Source organism: Topomyia yanbarensis, chromosome 3, assembly GCF_030247195.1.
Source record: "Topomyia yanbarensis strain Yona2022 chromosome 3, ASM3024719v1, whole genome shotgun sequence".
Taxonomy (NCBI): domain Eukaryota; kingdom Metazoa; phylum Arthropoda; class Insecta; order Diptera; family Culicidae; genus Topomyia; species Topomyia yanbarensis.
This window is the reverse complement of record NC_080672.1, coordinates 33,505,971-33,527,561: the sequence shown is the minus strand read 5'-3', so window position 1 is coordinate 33,527,561 and position 21,591 is coordinate 33,505,971. Positions and strand designations below refer to the sequence as shown.

At 39.9% G+C, this 21,591-nt stretch overlaps 1 protein-coding gene and 1 long non-coding RNA gene across 2 annotated transcripts; one reads left to right on the top strand and one right to left on the bottom strand.

Annotated features, from left to right (window-relative positions):
* Positions 1-448: 448 nt before the first annotated feature.
* LOC131686778 (nucleolar MIF4G domain-containing protein 1 homolog) lies at positions 449-3,595 on the top strand. The gene is made up of 4 exons (XM_058970774.1): positions 449-577; positions 644-1,529; positions 1,586-2,568; positions 2,624-3,595. The coding sequence occupies exons 1-4, from the start codon at positions 567-569 to the stop codon at positions 3,573-3,575; spliced, it is 2,832 nt and encodes a 943-aa protein (XP_058826757.1). The 5' UTR covers positions 449-566; the 3' UTR covers positions 3,576-3,595.
* Positions 3,596-3,664: 69 nt separating this feature from the next.
* Positions 3,665-18,685, bottom strand: LOC131686779 (uncharacterized). Its single transcript, XR_009305184.1, has 2 exons — positions 14,490-18,685; positions 3,665-4,632 (listed from the first exon to the last, which is right to left on the bottom strand). It is a non-coding gene; the product is annotated as an uncharacterized LOC131686779 (long non-coding RNA).
* Between the last annotated feature and the right edge of the window lie 2,906 nt (positions 18,686-21,591).

Sequence of the window (21,591 nt, the reverse complement as noted above, 5' to 3'; positions counted from 1 at the left end):
TGTCGGGCGTTCATTGAATAAACATACAACGCATTGGACTAACGTAGGATAACTTTCTCTCACTGGACGGATGACGTAGGCGATTATTGTCAGAAAAGGGCAATTAAACGTATTGCGAACTAAACAATTTGGACCGCCATTATGGCACGTAAAAAGCTGGATTGAAGATTTAGTGCTTACCCCTCGACATTGAGTCCTATGGCTCAGACTAGGGCTCCAAATAATAAAATATTACATACCTTCCTGTCTCTTGCCATTTGATTGTGGTAATACCGTAAAAATGGAAAATAGCCATTTTATAATGAGTAAAAAAGGGAAAAAAATGACAAATTGTTAACTTCAGATTATGGCAAAATACGGATCACCGATACCTGGCGTAAAACTTTCAGTGTATCTGCCTGTGTTTGCAAATGCAATCTGGCCACCCTGCCTCAGTACGCGAGAACTGTCAGAATAGCGCACGTGTGGAATGTTTTTATTTTTGTGAACGATGTGAACCGCATTTTATTGTTTTCCATTGTTATTTATTTAACGTTTATGAAGCAAACTACAGTGTTTCTGATATTATGAAGATTCGGTAGATATTTACCCTTCAATAGTATTCTTAACTTCCCTTACTAGGTAACGCAATCTTTTGCTTCAGACCACAGAAACACGTCCGGCTTGGATTCTCCGGTAAGGCTAAAGCTCAACGCCGAACGAATCAACCAAAAACTAGGAAAGAAATCCGCAAGGATAAGCGGCAGCAGAAGAAAATCAATCGGTTTAATTACCACAGCCGAAAAAAGAAGGATCGCTATCAGCATGGAGAGGAAAAAGACGACGGACCCGTGAGCAAACGAAAACGTGATGCTGACAGTGATGATGAGGCTGAGAATGACTTCGATGATGAAGAAATTGATTCCGATTTCGAGGAGAATGTGAATACCGAAGGTGAAGCTCCTGCAGGAAAAAATAAAGAAATTCGATCGGAAATAATGAGTCAAATGGAAAAAGAACGGCAAGATGAGCTGCGAGAGTTGAAAAGTTACGAACAGGGGCTGAAAGATAAACGGATTGAGCAACTGCAGGCAGCCAACGAAGAGGATGATTTGATGATTAAAAAGTACGAGAAGCTACTGAAGATTAATCGACGGAAGAACAAGGAAGGTGTTCCAAAGAGTTTCAACGACGGATTGGATTACGCTCTGGAGCTTTGCACGGAGGATAATGTGCAGAAAATGTATGAAGCCGCCAAAGAAGCGGCAGCTTTGAAGAACAATTCAGAGGACGAGTTTGCGGATGATATGGGTGAAGTGTTGGGAAAACGGAAACAGGAAGCTCTTAATCGTAAAATTCCGAAAAAGAGAAAAAAGTCCCAACTGGAGAAAGATAAAACGAGAATGGAGAAGCTGAAGGAGATCGAGAAGAAGTACCTCGGGGATGACGACTTGGATAGTTTGGACGGGTTTGATTCGGAACTGGAAGTTGATCCGAATGAAGATGATGAAGACTATTCCGAAAATGATGAACTGTATGATTCCGAGGAGGTGAATAATTAGAAATGCATTTTTTTATTGTTTATTTTACTTATTGCTATTTTTAGGATAATTCTGCAGATTCTGAGAAAGCAGAAGAACCAATGCCTAAGAAGAAAAATAAGGGCGATTCTAAACAGGTGACTTTTAAGGAAAAAAATATAAAACCTAACGGTAAAAAACAAAAACTACAGGAAAACCCGGAATCTGACATCGAAGAGGATTCTGAATTTGATGAAGTTTTTGGTGGTAGCGATGGTGCTTCGGATGCAAGCGATTGTAGCAGTTCAGAGGAGGCCAATCAAGTACCCACCAATAATCAGTCATCGAAAGCCTCAGATACCTGGGAAGATATCTACGGTCGTAAACGAGATAAGGAAGGAAACGTGATTAAGGAGGAATCCAGTAAAGGCAAATACATACCACCGCATTTGAGAGCCCGATTAGAATCTGGAAAACCGAAAGATGCCAAACAGCAGGAAAAGCTTCTTAGATTGAAACGTCAGCTTAAGGGCCAGCTCAATCGACTGGCGGAATCCAACGTTCATAGGATTTCGATTGAATTAGATAATTTGTATATGCAAAATTCGCGCTTCGATATGAACAGCACCTTAACGAATCTGATTACCGAAGCAATAGTATCGCAGTCGCTTTCGTCCGAGAGAATGGTGCTTGAGCATACGCTACTGGTTACAATTTTGCATGCCAATGTCGGTTCCGAAGTAGGGTCACATTTTCTGGAAACGATTGTAGAGCGATTCGACGAATTAATCAAGAATATCGATACGTTCGAGGTGGAAGATAAAACGTTGGATAATTGTGTGCTTATATTGTGTCATCTGTACACGTTTCAAATCTTTAAAAACAAACTAATCTATGACGTGATCGATCAACTGCTCGATAAGTTCAATGAAAAAGCGGTTGAATGTATTCTATTGGTGCTACGGTCGATCGGATTTGTGCTGCGCAAGGATGATCCCCTGGCGCTAAAGGAAATGATTCAGAAGGTGCAGAAAAGAGTAACGGAAGCGTCGGATGAAATGAAAAACGAGTAAGTATCTCAACTACCGAGTGTGAATTAAATTTTTATTTCCTATATTTTGCAGTGCTCGTGTGAAGTTCATGATGAACTCTCTGTTGGCAGTGAAGAACAATAATATGAATAAGATCCCCCAATATGATCCAAGTCTAGTCGAACATTTCCGTAAAATTTTGAAAGGTATGATCACCAGTGGAAAATATGTTAGTACATTGAACATCGGCTTGGAAGATCTTTTGAAAATAGATGAGCGGGGCAAGTGGTGGTTAGTTGGTTCGGCTTGGCACGGAAACGTGGATAACAATGGGAAGACCAACCAGACTACGTCGTTTGGTGATGGAAATGCCTTTAGTCAGCAACTGCAGGATCTTGCTCGTAAACAGCGAATGAATACAGACGACAAGCGGAATGTGTTTTGTGTGATCATGAGTGCCGAAGATTACCTGGATGCATTTAACAAGATCCTACGGTTAGCCATCAAAGATCAGCGGGTGGTCGTAACTGTAATAATTCACTGCTGTTTATCTGAGAAAGATTACAATCCGTATTACGGTGTGCTTTCGCAGAAATTTTGCGACTACGATCGTCGCTATCAGTTGGCAATCCAGTACGCCATCTGGGATCGGTTGAAGGATATCCATTCGCTGAAGCAAGTGCCCGCAAAGCACCTGGCTAAATTACTAACCTACTTAATTAGCGAAGGTGGGTTGGCGGTGTCTGTGCTGAAAGTAATTGAATTCGCGGAAATCGATAAAACGACGCTTCGGCTGGTGAGGCAAATCATGCTGGGAATTCTGCTGTTGGAGGATGAAAACAAATGCCTGCAGGTTTTCAATCGTATCGCGCCCAGTTACAAGCTGAAAGCGTTCAAGGATAGTCTGCGTCTATTTTTGCATCATTTCTTGCTAAAAGGAAGTGATAGAAGCACCGTCGGAAAGCAGGAAATGCAGCTGCTGCAACAACGAATTGGGATGGCTGAACGGATGCTCAATACTTCCGATATGAAAATACAATTTTGAGTATTTTGTTTTCCTTTCTATCCCGACTTAACAAAGTGTTAGAACTTGAAGGAATTCCCATTTGTAATAAAACATTTGATAACGACATCTTCCAGGTTTGTATTTCATTTTTCGAATTTATTTCGCCGTTTTCACCGTCAAAAACATTTTTTCTTAGGTTTGTTTTTTTTCGTTTTACCAACAACTTTTGACTGTCATTTGCATGCATTTGTGTGCTTCTGTTCAGCATCTTTGATTTCTGCTGAGCCGATATTATTACAAAAATAAGAAGCAGCCGGATTAAGTCTGTAAGCGCGGTACTATTTCCTTTAGATTTGTTTGCTTTTTGTTAGTTTGCTAAGTCTTATTTTAGCACTGCTTTAAAACTAAACTGAAACTATCTAAAATAAATGCCAACTCATGTATGTACGTTAAAATTTTTGCTTTGTTACCATCTCGAAGAAACAAACTTTTATTCCGACAGTGAGGAATTTTCAAACAGATTAGGCTTCAACTGCGTTTTTTACGTGTGACAGAAAGGGCAGTGTGAAAAAATTTTGAGTACAAGGTATAAAACCAAAACCTGTATGAGCTATTTTTAATAAACTGGTTAAAACTACAATATACAGAGAATTGATACTGTTTTGAAACGAAAATAAATACGAACTAAATTTTTAGCTGAACCTCTGTTGTCACTAACCAATAGGATTGTAGAAAAGATTGCTTCCTTTATATAATAACATTCAACGCATTCTTGTTTTGTTGTTGTTACATTCAGTATTAATTTCTTTAGTTATCCTATTACAGTTTTTATTTTCTTCTTTTGTTTTTTTTATTAATTAATAGTCATCTTTGTTTCCCACTTCAATTATTTTCTTCCTAATTCACTTATAGTAGCCGGTATTTGTTTTCTTGTCCATCTTGAATCTCCAAACCTTTCGCGCATTTAGTCGTGTCCGTAATTGCCGGCATCGGAACACTCTTTTCATTGGGGGACTGCTTGCTTGCTGGGTTGGAAGGGGGTTTTAGCATATTTCATGCACGCTGTACATCTTCGATGATCAATTGTATTGTTTTCCTGTAGAAGGTAGTAGAAAAAAATCGTGAGTAAAGTCAATCTCGGATTACATCTTGAGGGTATACATTTTATAGGAAATTTTGTTTTTTTTTTAAACATTAGCTGTCTTTTACATTCTATTACCATCTCGTTGATAATTGCATTCTTAGTTTGAAAGAGTCTAACTCAATGCGATATCTACATTCTTAGTTTAGTAGTTCTAGATTGAAAGTGAGTCCTCTGTATGGGGACTTAACGTTTCAGTCTTTTGTTTGGTATTTGTCTGTCGGTGGCGTTCCGAACGAGCGCGAGAAATCTCAATGCCTCGAGATGGATTCGAAGAAATTTTCCTAGATTTTGATGGTGTTGAATTTGTCGTTTTATAATGTCTCTAATCCCGATAAACATTTTGTTTTGTTTCATTTCAGAGAGCGAGTAAAGGCGCCAAACCTAGGCGCATTAGCCAGGACAAGTTTAAATACCTCTGTCCCATCCCAGAAAGTAAGGACCGAAGGAGTGACATTAACCTTATTAGCCAAGTCACTCCCAACGATTTATCAAACCTTTAAACTGAAACGGTCGGTGCGGTTGTCCACATTTCTTCCTTACTCAAGGTTCAAAACGATTCGTTGATTAAATTCTTCATTAGGTAATAATTTGATTCATCATCTTCATTTTGTACGCTGCACAGTTGGCCTGGCCGCTTTAATGATTGTGTCGCACACATTATGTGCCATAATCATTAATATTGACAAGAAAAATTGTAGGCGATCGTCTGAAATTTTCCAGGATCCCTACATGTATTGGCTATGTATGTGTAGACTAGACTAGACTAGTCATGGGCTGTCTTTTAGATTCTATTACTGAAATTGCGTGGAATTCACGAAATTCTTAAAGATTTGTTAACAACTTCCGAATAGGTCGAGTATTAGGGTTTGTAGCACTAATATAAATCGTGCTGTAATAATGCCATGTGCTTAGAATTTTTGAGCATCTTTTTATCACAAGAAAATCGTGTGTGTGAATTTAGAACAGTGAGTCTAGTTGTGGACGGTATGCAAGCTGGGCTCGATGGCGGATCCAAGACATGTCATATACATTCGAAAAAATATCAGATGTTGTTGCAAGCTGTTCTCGACTTCATTTCGGCAGTTTTCACGCCGCCATCCGCGTTACGGCTTGGTAAGGCCAAACTAGTGTCGAAAGGGTCAATTGTAACTGTCTATCGTATTATTGATTGTAACATTATGAGCATTTCGATTAAAAATCGGCTGACTACCTCAATTGGTTATTTGAATAGACTATTCCTATACAATGATGAAATAATTTTATTATCGTTTCAGTTAGTAGAATAATAAAGTAATCGGATCTCTTTTTTGGATGGTAAATCAGTGAATGCCTGACGAGCAAATGTTCCTGAGTCGATGGCTATAACTGTCAGTGTGAGTCTATCTTCTGACCCCGCACAAAGTAGAAGCCCAAAATCGCTACGCTATAGGCACCAGTGAAGCAAGCCAGCGCTTTGTTCTATATACAGTGCAGAATCAGTATAGTACCGTTGCCCTCGGCTGCGCAGTGAGATGAGTCTGCCAATGGAAACAAAAAAAGGCCGTGCTACGGGATAACACAATTTCGATCGTTAAAGTTAAAATGGAGCTTAATTTCGCGGAAGTTACGTACATTCAGCTACACCACGTCAAAAACTGTGTCTTGATTACGTTTAGAAGTTTAGCACAGGCAGAAAACTTCATTGCAAAGAATCACATGCAACTAGAGGTCGTATTACACCAGAATCAAGATCCCCGTGTATATGTAAAACTACTTGGTGGACGTTCGTATCCATGATTTGGCACCGCGCACTAAGGAAGATTACAACAAACGAATTATGTTGCAATACGGAATTCTGGAATCTATACGGAATGATACTAAGAGACATTTTTTCAGCGGCATTCCCAACGGCGTTCATATTGTGAGGATGCGAGTGACTAAACCAATACCTTCTTACATTACTTGCGAATGCAAATTACCGAAGGATGGCGTAATCTATAATCAAATGCCGATAATCACATATCCTGGATAGATCCCAAAATGCAAATTCTGTAACCAGACAATGCACTACGGTAAAACATGCGTTGAAGCAACTAATCAAAACTCATCTACTACAGCCAACTCTAACAAGCAACTCTAACCAATAATGAGGGGACAATGACCACGAAAACCGCTCCCAGATCAACAACTAGCATCGCCAACAAAGAAGCAAACACCGATGAAGACGGATTTACAACAGCAACCAGTAAGAACAAGAAACATATAAGAACCTCTGACCATGAACAGCAAGAAAGCAGTATTGATGATGACATGGACGTAAACGATAACTCGAGAAAAGGCAGACTGAATGATTCCCAAGCTGCGACGGATAAGGCAACTAATCCCAACAAACAATTTTGCTGGATAATGGCTTAAACAGTTCTAGTTCAGCTTATTCTCGCTGGTTAAAGGCTTGTTCAGCTTTCGATGTTTGTTGGGATGCTTCACCGCCAAAGAAAAGGTTCTCAACACGCAATAGTAAACTGCGTCGACAAGATCTGGCAGACAGACATTCTTAGTATTATTATTTTTACTTATTGTAAAAACTTAAAAAATCCACAGCCGGAGTTCAATTCGTGCATTTGATTCGATTCATTCGGGAAGATCGGATTGGATAAATTACGTTACGATTAGTTTACCAACGCACGTGAACCATCCATTCCCAGTTAGCAAAGTATAATAAAATTGTAACAGGATGCAATTGTCGTTTACGTTAAATCAATATCATTCGCCTGCCATTAGACGAGTTGAAGTGATTGCATGTTACATGTGTGCTTTTCTTCTTCTGCTTTATTGGTCTATTTTTGAAGTACCTCTAGTAGTTTGCTTTTCCACTTTTCATACATACCAAAAATAATAACGGCCAATTCATATGCTTTTACTTAATATATTTGCATCTTTTTTCTTTGTTAGACATTTTCTTTTTCCTTTCATTTCTATATCTTAAATTAGATTCCTTCTAACACTCACTAACACAATCAATATTCTCTCATATAAACTCACGATTTCTCTCCTTTCGAACATACACACACTTCTGGCCTTCGCGATAAAATAAACCTGGTCACAAACCCAAACATGCAATTGTAATCATATTTTTTTGGGGGACATCGTTTGACTAAGGTTTTGCTCAGGAACACAAACAGTGTCTCCATTTTTTGGAACTAGCGTCAATCCGGCGCCAGCTTAGCCCTGTCACTAATTTTAGTGACGAAGTCGAACCGCAAATTCCGCAACTAATTTTTTAATGCCCTGAAAAGCACAAAAGTGACTATTTTGGCCAGTTTTTCATGAAACCAATTGGATGTCTTTCGGCATGAGTCTTATAATCTTGTAAGCATAAGCATAAGAGATCGCCCGTGAATAGGCCATGTCTTATAATCTTGTATAGTTTAAGTTTAACAAAAAAACGGGGCTAACAAAGAAATGAAACGCAAGCTGCGCGGATCGAATAGTACTGGCCAATCATATCACAGATAATTGGTTTCTAAGAATGAATTTTTCTTCATGTATGTAAGTTATACATACTTAAAAAAAACTAATAGAAGAAAAAAAATATAGCTTTTTCAACAGTGTGCAATACAATTCGCGAATGGATTTGAATTATCAAAACTATCGGCTTATTTCAGTACTGGAGAAAATATACACAGAACTGTCAAAACTATGGATCTAGAGGCTGCCGCGGTAATTACGATACTATTGGGAATTTGTGATGACATCATCACAGTTCGTCGATGGCGGAATGGTTAACGCACTCAACTAGAGATTGGGAGATCGCAGGTTCGATTCCTGCTTGAGGACGACATATCTTTTCTCGGTGTTTCCAATAAAAAGGCGAATTTTCACCGCTTCTTCATTCTCACCGTTCCGGTCATTTTTTCTCAGTTTGTCTTCCAGTGGACACGTTCATAAAAATCCTGATCAAAAACTCTCCAAAGAAGACATTAGTAGTGTGCAAGATTGTTAGATAGATTGTCAAAGTCAATTTGACATGAGATTTTGACGTTCATATGTTTGTTAGTTGGACAACGGTTCAACTAGCGGAAATCCTACTAAAAAGCAGTCCAGTTAAAAAGTGTCCAACCACCGAAACACGACTCTATTACACCAAAAGTTGGAAGAATTAAGGAAAATCGAATTTGCTGACCAGATTGGTTTCATTGAACGTCGTGAAATCAGATTGGCCCTGTAAATTATGGAAATTTTGGGCTTAGAGCAGTTGTAGTTTCGAGCAATTCATCGAGTAGGTGTTGCGCTGCTTATAGGGTAGACGAGCCCTTATTCATCTCATTAGTCAGGATGTCACACTATTTCGTTGATAACTCGACTTAAAGTGACAGGATTGCGCTTAAATAGGTATCATCATCTTTGCTTCGTTTCTAAGAAGCAGCACAGTTAAAATTTTTGCCTGGAAAATGTAAAATGCTCACGTTTGAGCGAAGCGAAAAGTTGACTACAACGTATTTATCTCACCATTTGAGCTAATGCGTTGAATAGAGATAGCAGATGCTGCTCTAAATAATGTGTTCAAATGGGTGGGATGAATAGAGGTGCTAAGATGAATTAGGGAGCAGTAACCCTATTTATAATTCTTTTACAATCTTCTAATACAATAATCCTTTCAAAATGAGTGTACTGCTAGTTAGGTCCTTTCAAATCAGTTAGGCTCTTTTGAAATTAGTTAGGTTCTTTCATAATCAATTAGACCCTTTCATAATCAGTTTGGTTATAAAAATCAACTGGGCCCTTTTATAATTTGTGATAAAAACGTAAACAAAATTTTTCATAATCAATTATTCCGTTATGTAAGTGCTCGTTTATATATTGTTTAGCGAAAAACCTGAAAATTATATTTGTTTACATTTTGCAGTTAGGCCCTTTTCAAATCTTTGGCTAGAACTGATTGATTCAAACAGATACGCGGTACCGGGAGCACGTCGTTTGGCATAAGTTCGTTTGGCATAAATTCATTTGGCATAAGTTCATTTGGCATAATGTTCATTTGGCATAACCGTAGGTGACACATACGGTCGTTTGGCATAATGTTCATTTGGCATAATGGTCGTTTGGCATAATTTGAAATATACATTGAAATCTCTGTTATATTAGGCGTTGACGATGCCTAATGTGGCTACGCTACATCGCTTTAAGCGTGGTGCTGTCCGACATCGCTCCGCTCCGTCGGACTTAAACTAGCTGATAGCCCTATGTTTAAGTAATCCGGGCAAACGAGTGGATCACAGATTTGCTTGCAAGGGGCTGCCGTTCCGACGGGGGTATACAGATTCAAAGAACTGCTCATGTTTGAAAGAAGGAGTCAACTCCTAAGTTTAAGTAATCCGGGCAAACGAGTGGATCACAGATTCGCTTGCAAGGGGCTGCCGTTCCGACGGGGGTTATGCCAAACGACCGTATGTGTCACCTACGGTTATGCCAAATGAACATTATGCCAAATGAACTTATGCCAAACGAACTTATGCCAAACGACGTGCTCCCCGCGGCACCTTGTCGTGTTTGAGCCACTTAGATGTGTGTGCAAATACCAACGTTACCGAAAATGTATAGCGTTTACCGCTTATTGTACCGTCTGGACGTTACAGTCGTCATGTTGCTCGTTCTGCAAAAAAGCAACAACTGATTCAAACAGACACGCGTCATCGCGTGGAGCCACTTAGGTGCTTACTATTAATGGAACTGCCTGAAAAATCTTCAATTTTGTCTTTTTTCGTGAAATTTTCAATTTTACCGATTTTCAAGACTGCTTTTATCGCAGAGATAATAAATTATTAATATTTAAGTTAGGCGTTTCTGAATTGGCTTGTCCATTTAGTAATAAATAAATTATCAGCGCGCAAACCTTACATAATTTCGTTACATAGGAAATATGTTAAAATTTATAATGACACTTAGCCCCAGATAGTGGAGTAAGACATTTTTAATGTCAAAATGGCCACATAGCAGAGGGTTGGATACAAGTCATTATCAGTTGTGAGCGCAAATCTTGGACTTCTTCTTCTTAAAGCTGATGAGAATATTGCCCCAGAGTTGAAAATTGGAAGCTGCAATCTTTGGGAATCCGGTCCAATGCACTACCCCTTATGTAACCCTGGGCTATGATGATGTCCCGAGAAGAACATACGTTACCAACTAATTTTAAATCAGACCGGACTAAGTCGCAAAATCTAAAAAAATGAGAAAATTATAGCACGGGATAAAGAGTTTCTTCTGCTACATTCGACTTCTGCCAGATTTGGAATATGTTACAATAAGCAAAAATTATGACAAAAGTTCATTTCCAATATAACTTAAAGGGTGTTGGGATTCAAACTGTAATCACGTTCTCTCGAAATCAATCAAATGTCACGTAGTCCGGTCTGACTTAAAACCGTCCAGCTACGTCCTGTCAGCCCCAATACTAAGTTCTTACGTTAGCACAGCTTCAAACAGTGATTCTATCACATGCTGCGATAATTCACTTGACTTAGATCTGAATCGTAAAGACTCGAAAGATCAGAGCTTCCAACTGTGTGTGTAATTTTATTCATTCGAACTGATGTGCATTAATAAGTTAGATACTTCAACGAGTCATTCCATGAAGACATTGGTATAATTCAACACGGCATCACGGCGAAACTACATTGCATGTGTCACATCTTTTATTGAATTGCACTCTTTGTTGTTTAGAAGTTATTCAGTGTCACGGAAAGACAATAGAATATTGCATGATAACGCAATAAAAATGAGTTCAGTGAGTTTATTCACTTGGTTAGTATTCAAAAGTGATTCCAACCCAGTTTCTCGTACGGTGGTGGAACCAAAAAAATCAGTCTATGTAAAAAACTACTCTTAAGTCAGGGTAACAAGTTTCATTCAATGTCCTATCCTTTGTCTTTTGCTGACAATACCCTGTTGTTAACGCACTCACCGTTGACGCATTTTTTCGATTACCAAACGTGAGTTTAGATAGGTTGTGATTCTGTTTAAGGTTTTGCTGAAACTTATCTAAACAGTTGCATTTTTTTTTCCTTTTTTATTTCGACTATGTTAGTCAAATTTTCTTTTTTACGTTTTAACGACATTCAATTAGCTAGAGATTACTGGGTAGGGAATGTTATGAAACTTAGAGCCATAGTACTCAAGTGAGAGCAAGGATGTGAAGTAAACAGATCGGAAAGCTAGAAGTGGCAGGGTCATTAGAACAGGCTTAATATCATGCGGGCTTAATTTTTGCCTTCTGATAATGAGGGTCGAGCTTAGGCAGAATAATCTGTTTACTTCACATCCTTGCTCTCACTTGAGTACTATGGCTCTAAGTTTCATAACTTTCCCTACCCAGTAATGTCTAGCTAATTGAATGTCGTTAAAACGTAAAAAAAAAATAAACAGTTGCATTTAAGAATTTTTTGGAGTCTCAAATAACTATTCAAAATTTGTGACCTGGCCTACCGCATTGCATTTGGAATTTGTACGGGGGAGTAAAATTAGAAGGAAGATTAAAGGTAAATTGTGATATTAAGGTGGAGATATGTGGAAGCCAGTAACGCACGCTTGTTGCTAGGCACCGACTCGCTTGTTTACATTGAGAAAAAATGGAACTCGAAGTGACAATTCAAACACACAAATGAGAGTTTTCACACATTTTCCTTCGGTCATATGCACAGTGGCAGAAAATTTGAAGTTTTGCTAGTAAACGATTAAAGTTTCGCGGGTATTTTTGCAGTGGTGTGCGATTAAAGAGCCTTTGAAAATGTGCTATAAAATTGAGAAGAAAAATAAGTGTGTTTCGAAAAGAAACCCCAATTGAAGAGTTGAGGGTTGATTGTATAGGAAAATGTTCTAGCTTCCTCAAGTAGCAGTTTCGTGGAACACCGGCAAGGTTAGTGTTTTGAAAAACGTATTTTTATGTTTGTTCATGTCAGATGCATGGTTAGGCAGGGTGGAGGGGTGTGTGTGGCGTAGGAGCTATGTTATGGCTCGCTTGTATAATGTCCTTAAAGGTAAATATTGTGACATTCCATTAAATCGCTCAGTTTTTCTTTAAATGTAGGCAAACCTACGTGCCTGAAGTATGCAACTTTACACCTGAAATATATTCCAGGAAGTACAGGGTGCGCCATCTGGATGTATCCTATTTCATTGAACAAATCCGCCATCTTCCAGCCGACGGGCACCTTACCACACCGCAGCCGCATACAATCAAGTTCTTGCAGAGCAAATTTCCAGGACCCGTTGTCTCAAAAAATGGTAATTTGGAAATGCCCTGCTCGTCCTCCGGATTTAACAGTACCAGATTTTTTTCTGTGGGATTACTTGAAAAGTAAAGTTTGTTATAGCAAATCTAAGAACCTTGACGAACTCTAAGCTAATACGAAGATTTTTTTTTCAATAGGTCCAATCTACAAGAGAGCCTCTTTTTGTTTACTTTCTCTTCCGCGAATTACTCACTCGGTCACTTTTCTGATTTTCTTTCAACTGTTTACGTAATAAACTAGTAAAAACCTTGGTCTTTCGAAACATACTGATAAATGTTTAAAATGCTTTTGGGGATTGCAGTAATAATAAAAAGAGAAAGCGAAAAAAGAGGACTCTCATTTGCAGATTGGATCTAATGAAAAAAGTCTTCATATGCGAGCTGAAATTGCAGCGATTAAGCCCGAAATGTTGTCCAATGTCATGCAAAATGCCCGCAAAAGAGCTGCCTTTTGTGTGTCAAATGGGGATGATCATCTAATCGACGTTGTATTCTAAACCTGGTCTATAATAAACGGTATAAAATATCCTAAAAAACTTGTTTGCTTGTGAAAATCGGTTGAAAAATAGCGGAGTTGTTCAATGTTGAAAAAGGATACACCCAGCTGGCGCACCCTGTACGTAAAATTTAACTGAAGAGAGTTCTGGGATAGAATGTCTATATAGCTTGTAAATAGTTCAATGGTTCGAATAAGCGGAAAAAACATTTTTCTACTAACATTCGTCAAGATTAGAAATAAATTTTTTTCAGCTTTAATCTTTACTTTTATCTATGAACCCAAGTAATGATTTTAAATAATTCATCTAAACATACAGTCAAAAAATTAAAAAAAAAACAGTTGTTTCAGTTTAAAATCATACTTCTACTGAAGGACAGGCAGTGCTTGCAAAAAAAAACAAATAAGTATTCTATTCTAACATTGAACAGCTATAACATTTTTCAAGAACATTCTAGCGCCAACTTCCATCTGCAAAGTTTTTGAGTTCCTAGACATTGGATCTACATAAGTGATTGCATGCTATACTGGCTACAATCGAAAGTCAGTCGCATGGGAACATGAACATGGGACTGATTTGTGATTATGGGCATATTAGAAAAAAACTGGAGGCTTAAAATCCCAATGCAAAAACTAGGGTAGCCATACGTGAAACGTTCTGATTCTCAACTGTCTGGCCTGGTGTCCTGGAAATTCGAAGAAAATGCTTGATTTGTAATAACTCTTTTATGCAACTTTTTGCTTTCCTCAATAGAGTAGTTCAAAGAGTATGAAACGATTGGAATTAGAAACTAACTCAGTTTTGAGGTCAAGCATAAACGGCATTACTTTTTGATGGGGGCATATTTCAACCCCAACTAGATAACAATAATATGTTATATCAATTTATCAATATATCGAGAAGAAATGCATTTTTCTCTATTTCATCCGTTCAATACCAAACTTATACTCCTTACGTTTCGCCAAAAACTAGTCAGCAAAAAGATTTGAGTGTTACGGAGAGTTATATTTTCAAAATTGTCGTATTTTCACTAGCAATATTCTCACCTGTTTTTCGTGCATTTGGCATCGGATGACCACACTCTTCTACTACACTGCTTCGGAGTCAGCGTGTGTGCCGTGATGGGTTGGATCTAATGAAGAAGACGACTTTTGTCACAAGCGTACGCAGAATTACCATCCTAAATCAACAGTGAGTGATCATTTCTTCCAACATGGCAGCAGAGACCAATACCTAAGTGTTATTTAATGACAGTTTTGTCTAGCAACTGCCTTCATGAGCTTTCTTTGAATCGAAATAAGCCAATTGTTTTGTGTTGACAACGTAGTTTTCTCTTCTTTTTTTTGTTAGAAAATTAAATATTTTATTCAACATAGCATTCTGTTAAATTTTGTTTCGCGTTTGGAATAAGATGTTTGTCAGCCCTTCTCCTTGTTTTGCTTGTAATCTCGCTACCTAGAGTGTTCTGAATGCATTCTGCCTTTTGTGTGTGTGTCACGGATAATTTCCTTCAATTATTGATTTTGTTTCTTGTTTGCATTAAATTATTATAATATTTTTATTATATTATATTGGTTTTTGTTTTTCTTTAAATTTATTATAATAATTAATGTGTTTCGATTTTTCTTGCCCTTCTGACGTTGGTTTTTGTTGTAGCAGTTTACAAAAAAGGGGAACTTTTTCTCTTGCTCTTACCAACGCTGAACACGCGCTCTTCTGTGTCTGTCTCTCGCTCTCTCTCATTCTCTGCACCCGACATGGATTGGTTGTGTATGTGTGTCTCGTCTCGTGAAAGCCGCTGCTTAGTTTTTGAGTGTGTATTTTTTGCTGCTGCGTAATGGTCTTCTCACCTCGTTTGATTACTTTATCCAGAAAGTATTATCTTAATATTGGTTTTCCTTTAATTTGCAATAATAGCTGTATACTAAGAGTTGTAACTGTGTGTGTGTGTGTTTGTGTATTTGAGTGTTTCTTCTTGCTGTTAATGAGTCTGATCTTTTGTCTGGTTTTATTTCTCAAATTGTGAATAGAAGGGGAGGAACGTTTTTTTGCAATAATAGATTCCTCTGTCGTGACTGTGTTGTTTTTGTTGTAGCTCAATAGTAGTAAGTAGTAGTTGAATTTTGCTGAACTTTTCTGTTTTGATTACTCTTATCTGTGTGTCGTGTGGTTGCAATTCGCGGGATGTTGTAGTAAGCAACGGGCGAGGTATTAGTTTTTGTCGGCAGCTGTGTTGTTCTTGATGGCAATCACAGTTTCTTCACCACATGATTTAAGAACGGTACACTGTTAGGACGAAAGAAGAGAAACATAAAATTAGTTTTTGCTTTACTTACATATCACAGTTATGCACTGCTTATAATCGAAAGTCAATACTAAATCCCATAGAACATGAGATAAATGTGCGATTATGGGTAGTGTGTTTGTTAGATAAACCGCATATAACAGACGCATAAGACTCGGTTTCAAAATTCGTATGAATACCTAAACTATCGTTTGAAACAAAACAATCGACAAAGACCAACGCGACGAAAGAAGGACTACAATTGGAAACTTGGAACTACAAGTCGCTTCATTGCATAACATTGCAGGAACGTTCTTTGACGGAAACTGAAGGTGTGGACAATGGACTACATTCTACCAGAGCGGTGGCACAACAAATGAGCTGAGGTGGTAACCATTGTTGTGTTGGGCAAGATACGTTAATGCGTTATCAAATGACAGGTGATTATCGAAAGTATGTGTGTAGTGAATATTAAAAACCTTTTGTTCAACTACAGCATTATCGTCGTGCATTGACTTCACTTATCGAGACAGGAGGACGAGAAAGATGCATTTTACGCGCAGTTGGATCGTGTCTACAACTGCCCTCGGCGAGGAGTTAAGATGTTGACTACGAGAACGCCCAGATAGTTCGGGAGGTACTGTTTTACCCATCTTTTTGCGAGCTTGTCGTTAGTCGCTTGCCAATCGTCCGTGTTTGCTCCTTCTTCTTCGCCGTACAATATTGGTGTCCAGGTAGTTGGATCATGCTTCGCATCGTTTCAAATGATAACCACTAACGATGCGTGAACTTCGAAGCCTCCCGAGCAATTGTAGTCCGAAGCAGCTTTTTTCCCCACATACCACGTTCTAATCAAAGAGAAATTCCTCTTCGACATCACACATGTTCGCACTTATCGCAGTGCGATCATCTAGCAATGATCAACTGCCATGAGAGCGGCTCAAACACAGGGGAGAAGCATTGGATAGAACGCTCCACTGGGTGATTCCGAATATCTGGTACCAGAAGACTTTACCGAAGTATTCGTTAGAGGGAGTAGTAATTCCTATCTATAAATTGGATGACAAACTGGATTGTGGCAACTACCAAGGCAATCACTTTGTTTAACGCCGCCTACAAGGTGCTCTCCCAAATTCTTTGTCTCCACCTGTTACCGTTAGCAAAGGAGTTCTTAGGACAATATCAAGAGGGTCTCACTAATGCACACGTCACTACAAAGCCAATATTCGGGAATCGACAAGTCCTACAAAAATGTCGCTAATAGAACGTGCCTACTCATCACCTGCTATGGCATATAATAAATAAGTACTAGTTCCCATACAAACTGAACGACATCAAAGTGACAATGGATCGAGTGATCTATTACGTACGAGTATCTGGAACACAAATTCGTAAAGGGCTACGGCAAGATGATGGACTCTCTTGTCTTCCGTTCAGTATCGCTTTGGAAGGCGTGATAAGAAGAGCGAGGATTGACACGAGTGGTGCGATTTTCCGGAAGTCTGTTTAGCTTTTTGGCTTCACCGTCAACGTTGACATCACGCGATATTTTTATTTTTTGTATTTGAACCAAAATACCCCCTTGATCCCAATTGTGGTACTTAATCTAGTTGCACTTCATGATAGACAAACACTTATTTTTAATCGTATTTTGTGACAAATGCTGGTGTAACTCTATTGAAAACCCGCTGAAGTCCGGCAACTGCGCTATGACGACCGTACATGGTTTTCCTCAAAGGTGGACGCAGAAGAGTTTGAGGCGTAATCATGTAGGCAATCGTGCTTACCTTGAGCTTCGAAAAACCTTTCGGTCGAACAAAGTACCACACGAGTCCAAACATCTATAAAACGTTCATTAGACCGGTTGTCCCCTACGGCCACGAAACCAACGAGTATGGTGTAGGTTGACGAAACCAGAGTATGGTGGCGTAGAACCAACGCGCTCTCAGTTTTTTTTTTACAGAAGACAGATGTTGTGAATGAATATCGAAATTTGGAGACGGCGTATGAATCACGAGTTACGACAGTTGCTCGGAGAACCTCCCGTCGTTCGCACTGCAAAAATTGGGCGGCTGGGTGACACTGCAGAAGTACTGCGAATACAACGTGCCCACACATCATTTGTTCACCGATTTCAAATCGATCGAGAGCAGCTTCCCGAGCAACACCGCTTGTTGATTAGCAGTTTCTACAACAAAACTTGTTGAAAAGAAGCGTACATAAATGGTTTCAACTGATTTAGCAACTGAAAAAGCGCACCAGCAAAAGTTTATGGTTATGCAACAAACTGCAGCCATTACATGTTACAAGTGTTGCTTGGGGATGGCAGATAATGCACGAGTACGGTTTTCCGGCTAAGCTAACACGATTAGTCAAAGCGACGATGGTTCGTGTGATGTGCGTTGTTCGAATATCAGGGACACTCTCGAGTCCCTTTGAATCTCGAAGAGGGTTACAGCAAGGTGATAGTCTATCGTGCCTGCTGTTCAACGTTGCGTTAGAAGGTGTAATAAGGAGGGCGGTGATAGACATGAGTGGCACGATCTTAAGAAAGTCCGTCCAGCTTCTTGGCTTCGCCGACGACATTGACATAATGGCACGGAACTCAAAGTCGATGGAGATGTCAGAAATGTACATCAGACTGAAAGCTGAAGCCAGCAAGATTCGAGTTGCCATCAACGTTTCGAGGACAAAATACATGAGAGGAAGAGGTTCTAGAGACGACAATGTGAACCTCCCATTCCGAGTTCGGATTGACGGTGACGAAATCGAGATGGTCGACGAATTCGTGTATTTGGGCTCACTGGTAACCGCCGACCATGATACCCGCAGAGAAATTCACAGAGACGGATCTTGGCGGGAAATCGTGCCTACTTTGGACTGCGGAGGACGCTCCGGTCGAACAAAATTCGCCGCCGTACGAAGTTGATTATCTACAAGACGCTGATTAGGCAGGTGGTCGTCTACGGCCACGAGACCTGGACTATGCTCGTGGAGGACCAATGCGCCCTTGGAGTTTTCGAACGAAAAGTGTTGCGTACAATCTATGGTGGCGTGCAGATGGAAGACGGAACGTGGCGCAGGCGACTGAACCATGAGTTGCATCAGCTGCTGGAAAAACCATCCATCGCGCATACCGCAAAAATAGGAAGTTTGTGGTGGACTGGACACGTCGTAAGAACGTCGGACGACGACCCGATGAAGATGGTTCTTGAGAGCGACCCTACAGGAACAAGAAGACAGGGCCGAACAGCGAGCACTGTGGATCGACCAGATAGAAGACGACCTGCGAACGCTTCGAAGACTGCGAGGCTGGCGACAAGCAGCAATGGACCGAGTGGAGTGGAGACGGCTTCTGTATACAGCAAGAGACAACAAGGCTCTAGCCTGAACGGTAAGGTAAGTAAGGTGGGCTTGGCATACCGTCAGAATGGCGTACAAAGTAAAATGGTTCTTGAAACTAATCCGACAGGTACCAGGAAAAGAGGGCACACAGCAAGCAAGATGAGTCGACCAAGTTGAAGAGGACCTGGGATTCTTCGTGCCCTACAAGGCTGCCGATGAACAGTCAAGGAGCGAATGAACTGAAGACGACTTTCTGATACAGCAATTGGACAAATAAATAAAAGGTTAATCAACAAGATATAACCTGAAGGCAGCGTTGAAGTATTTTCATGATGCGGTCAATTCAACATCCACAGATATGTTGGGTACAACACCACAAATTCAGCGGAATGGCTGCTACGATACAATATGCCTGACGAGAAAAACCAAGCCAAAATCCGAATGCTTGCAGCGACTACAGACTACCAGTACAGGAAACGATATGGTACGTTGAGGTCAGTCGCAAAAAAAACTGCATTCACGTAAGAAACGTGGGTTTGACGAAAAGGTACTCAATGAGGTAGAGGAAGGCTATGCCAGAAATAACACGATCGGCTCTATTCTCACAGTAACCTCACCAAATAACTGGATGAAAATTCCTTTCACTAGGTTACGTGACTGTAGGCCCGAGATGGTAAGGCACCCCGATACCGATCATGATTAACAACCGTGACGAAAATCTCTGAATAAAACGTACAGGTGTGGGTTCCGGGCAAACACTTTAGGTTACTATTGGACGAACAAAGGAGAAGGCACAATCATGGGCCCTATTCTCACAGTCACGTCACTTGGTGACTAGAAGGAAATTTTCTTCTAGTCACTAGGTGACGTGACTGTGAGAATACGGCCCCATAATGAGGATCGGGATGATGGTCAAGCTGTAGATCCACCCGCGCTAGACGAAGTGCGAAAGGCTAATTGAAAGCTAAAACAGACTTAGTCGTTGGAAAGCGCGGGATCCTGGTTGATCTTCCAAAAGTTGGAAGTGACCGGCTGTACGAAGCAATACACTGCGTGATCGATAAAATCTGAGTGGAAGAAGACATGACCTATCTACAAAAAAGGATCATACAATCTAGTGTGGCTATCGAGACATAACGACCCTCATTACCATCTGATCCTTTGTCAACGAATACCAAAGCGGGATTCGAAAAGGCCGATCATCGATGGATCAGATGTCTACCCAGCAACAAATCCTGGATAAATTCATGGCATTCAACTTTCAGACTCATCATCTGAAACGAACTGTGACAAATGATGCTTGAACATGACTTTCCGACAAAACTGATTCGTATAAAGCTACATAATTGAACATAAAAATGGCCGGAGAGACATCCGACGCGTTTGTGACGCTTGATGATTTGAAGCAGAGTGATGTACACTCTAATTTATTGTTCACCATAGCGCTCCAAAGAGGAAGCCATCGACATCATTGGCGTTGATTGTAGAGCAGTGGAAGAGTCATGCCATTTAAAAGGGATACGGCTAAAACCGAACTTACTCTGACAAGATAAAGTACATGGTAGCTGGTAAAGTGCGAGACAGTCGGAACGGCGTTGGTTCAAAGGTAAATATCGATGTAGTATGGTGCAAGATGGTCGACGAGTCATTTTTCATTGAACACTATCGACATGCGAGGTAAAAGGCGTGCTGTGACATGCGACGATTTACGCTGAAGTTCCGCAGCTTACGGACGCGCATAAACTTTTCATAAATCGGTGGTGCTACCTGTTGCTCTGTACGAACAAGAGGCATGGACTTTGAAGAAAGCACACTATCGATGGTTCTAGGTGTTTCTTAGACTGGTACAGACGCATAAACCACGAGCTGTACTAAGTGTATAAACATGATGACATGAACTGATAAACACAGCAGACTACAGTGGGCTGGATATGTAGCGTAAATGCCGGAAAGGAGTTATGTTCAGTAAAGTATATGGAAAATGTCGACTTCGGACAAACCTCATACTCGCTGGCTGTCTGCAAGTGAGGAAAATGCGCGAGCGCTGGGCGTTCAAGGAACCTGGAGAATTGCGAATCAAAAGCGAATAACCTGGAATTTTCAAATACATTCGGTCATGATTCGGTGCGCCTGGATTGTTTGACAGACAAAAATATTAATTTTGTAAAACAAACTAACGCATGCCTCTGTGGGACAGCAAAATAAGATTTCTTTTTTAAGCTTTATTCTTGTTTACGACCAATACGAGGTTCGTTCGTAAGCGATTCGAACGAATAATAAACCCATTTGATTTTGCTGTCGTAAACGGGAATACAAACCCGTTTCGAACGAATCTTGCATCGTATACAAGAATAAGAGTGGTTATGAATTCTACTTGTAATTTTAATGTGCGACTTTGCTCAGGAAGTGTAATATCACGACCATCAGTACACCATCAGCGAAGAAACTCAAGGACATCAAAAAGCAAAAAAGGACATCCCCGAATAACTAAGATTAGGGCATTCGCTTTTTGGAAAAAT

Excerpts from the sequence above, each read along its gene's own strand:
- LOC131686778 (XM_058970774.1), top strand. Across the intron at positions 1,530-1,585 it reads AACTGTATGATTCCGAGGAG|GATAATTCTGCAGATTCTGA; the intron begins GTGAATAATTAG and ends TGCTATTTTTAG. Across the intron at positions 2,569-2,623 it reads TCGGATGAAATGAAAAACGA|TGCTCGTGTGAAGTTCATGA; the intron begins GTAAGTATCTCA and ends TATATTTTGCAG.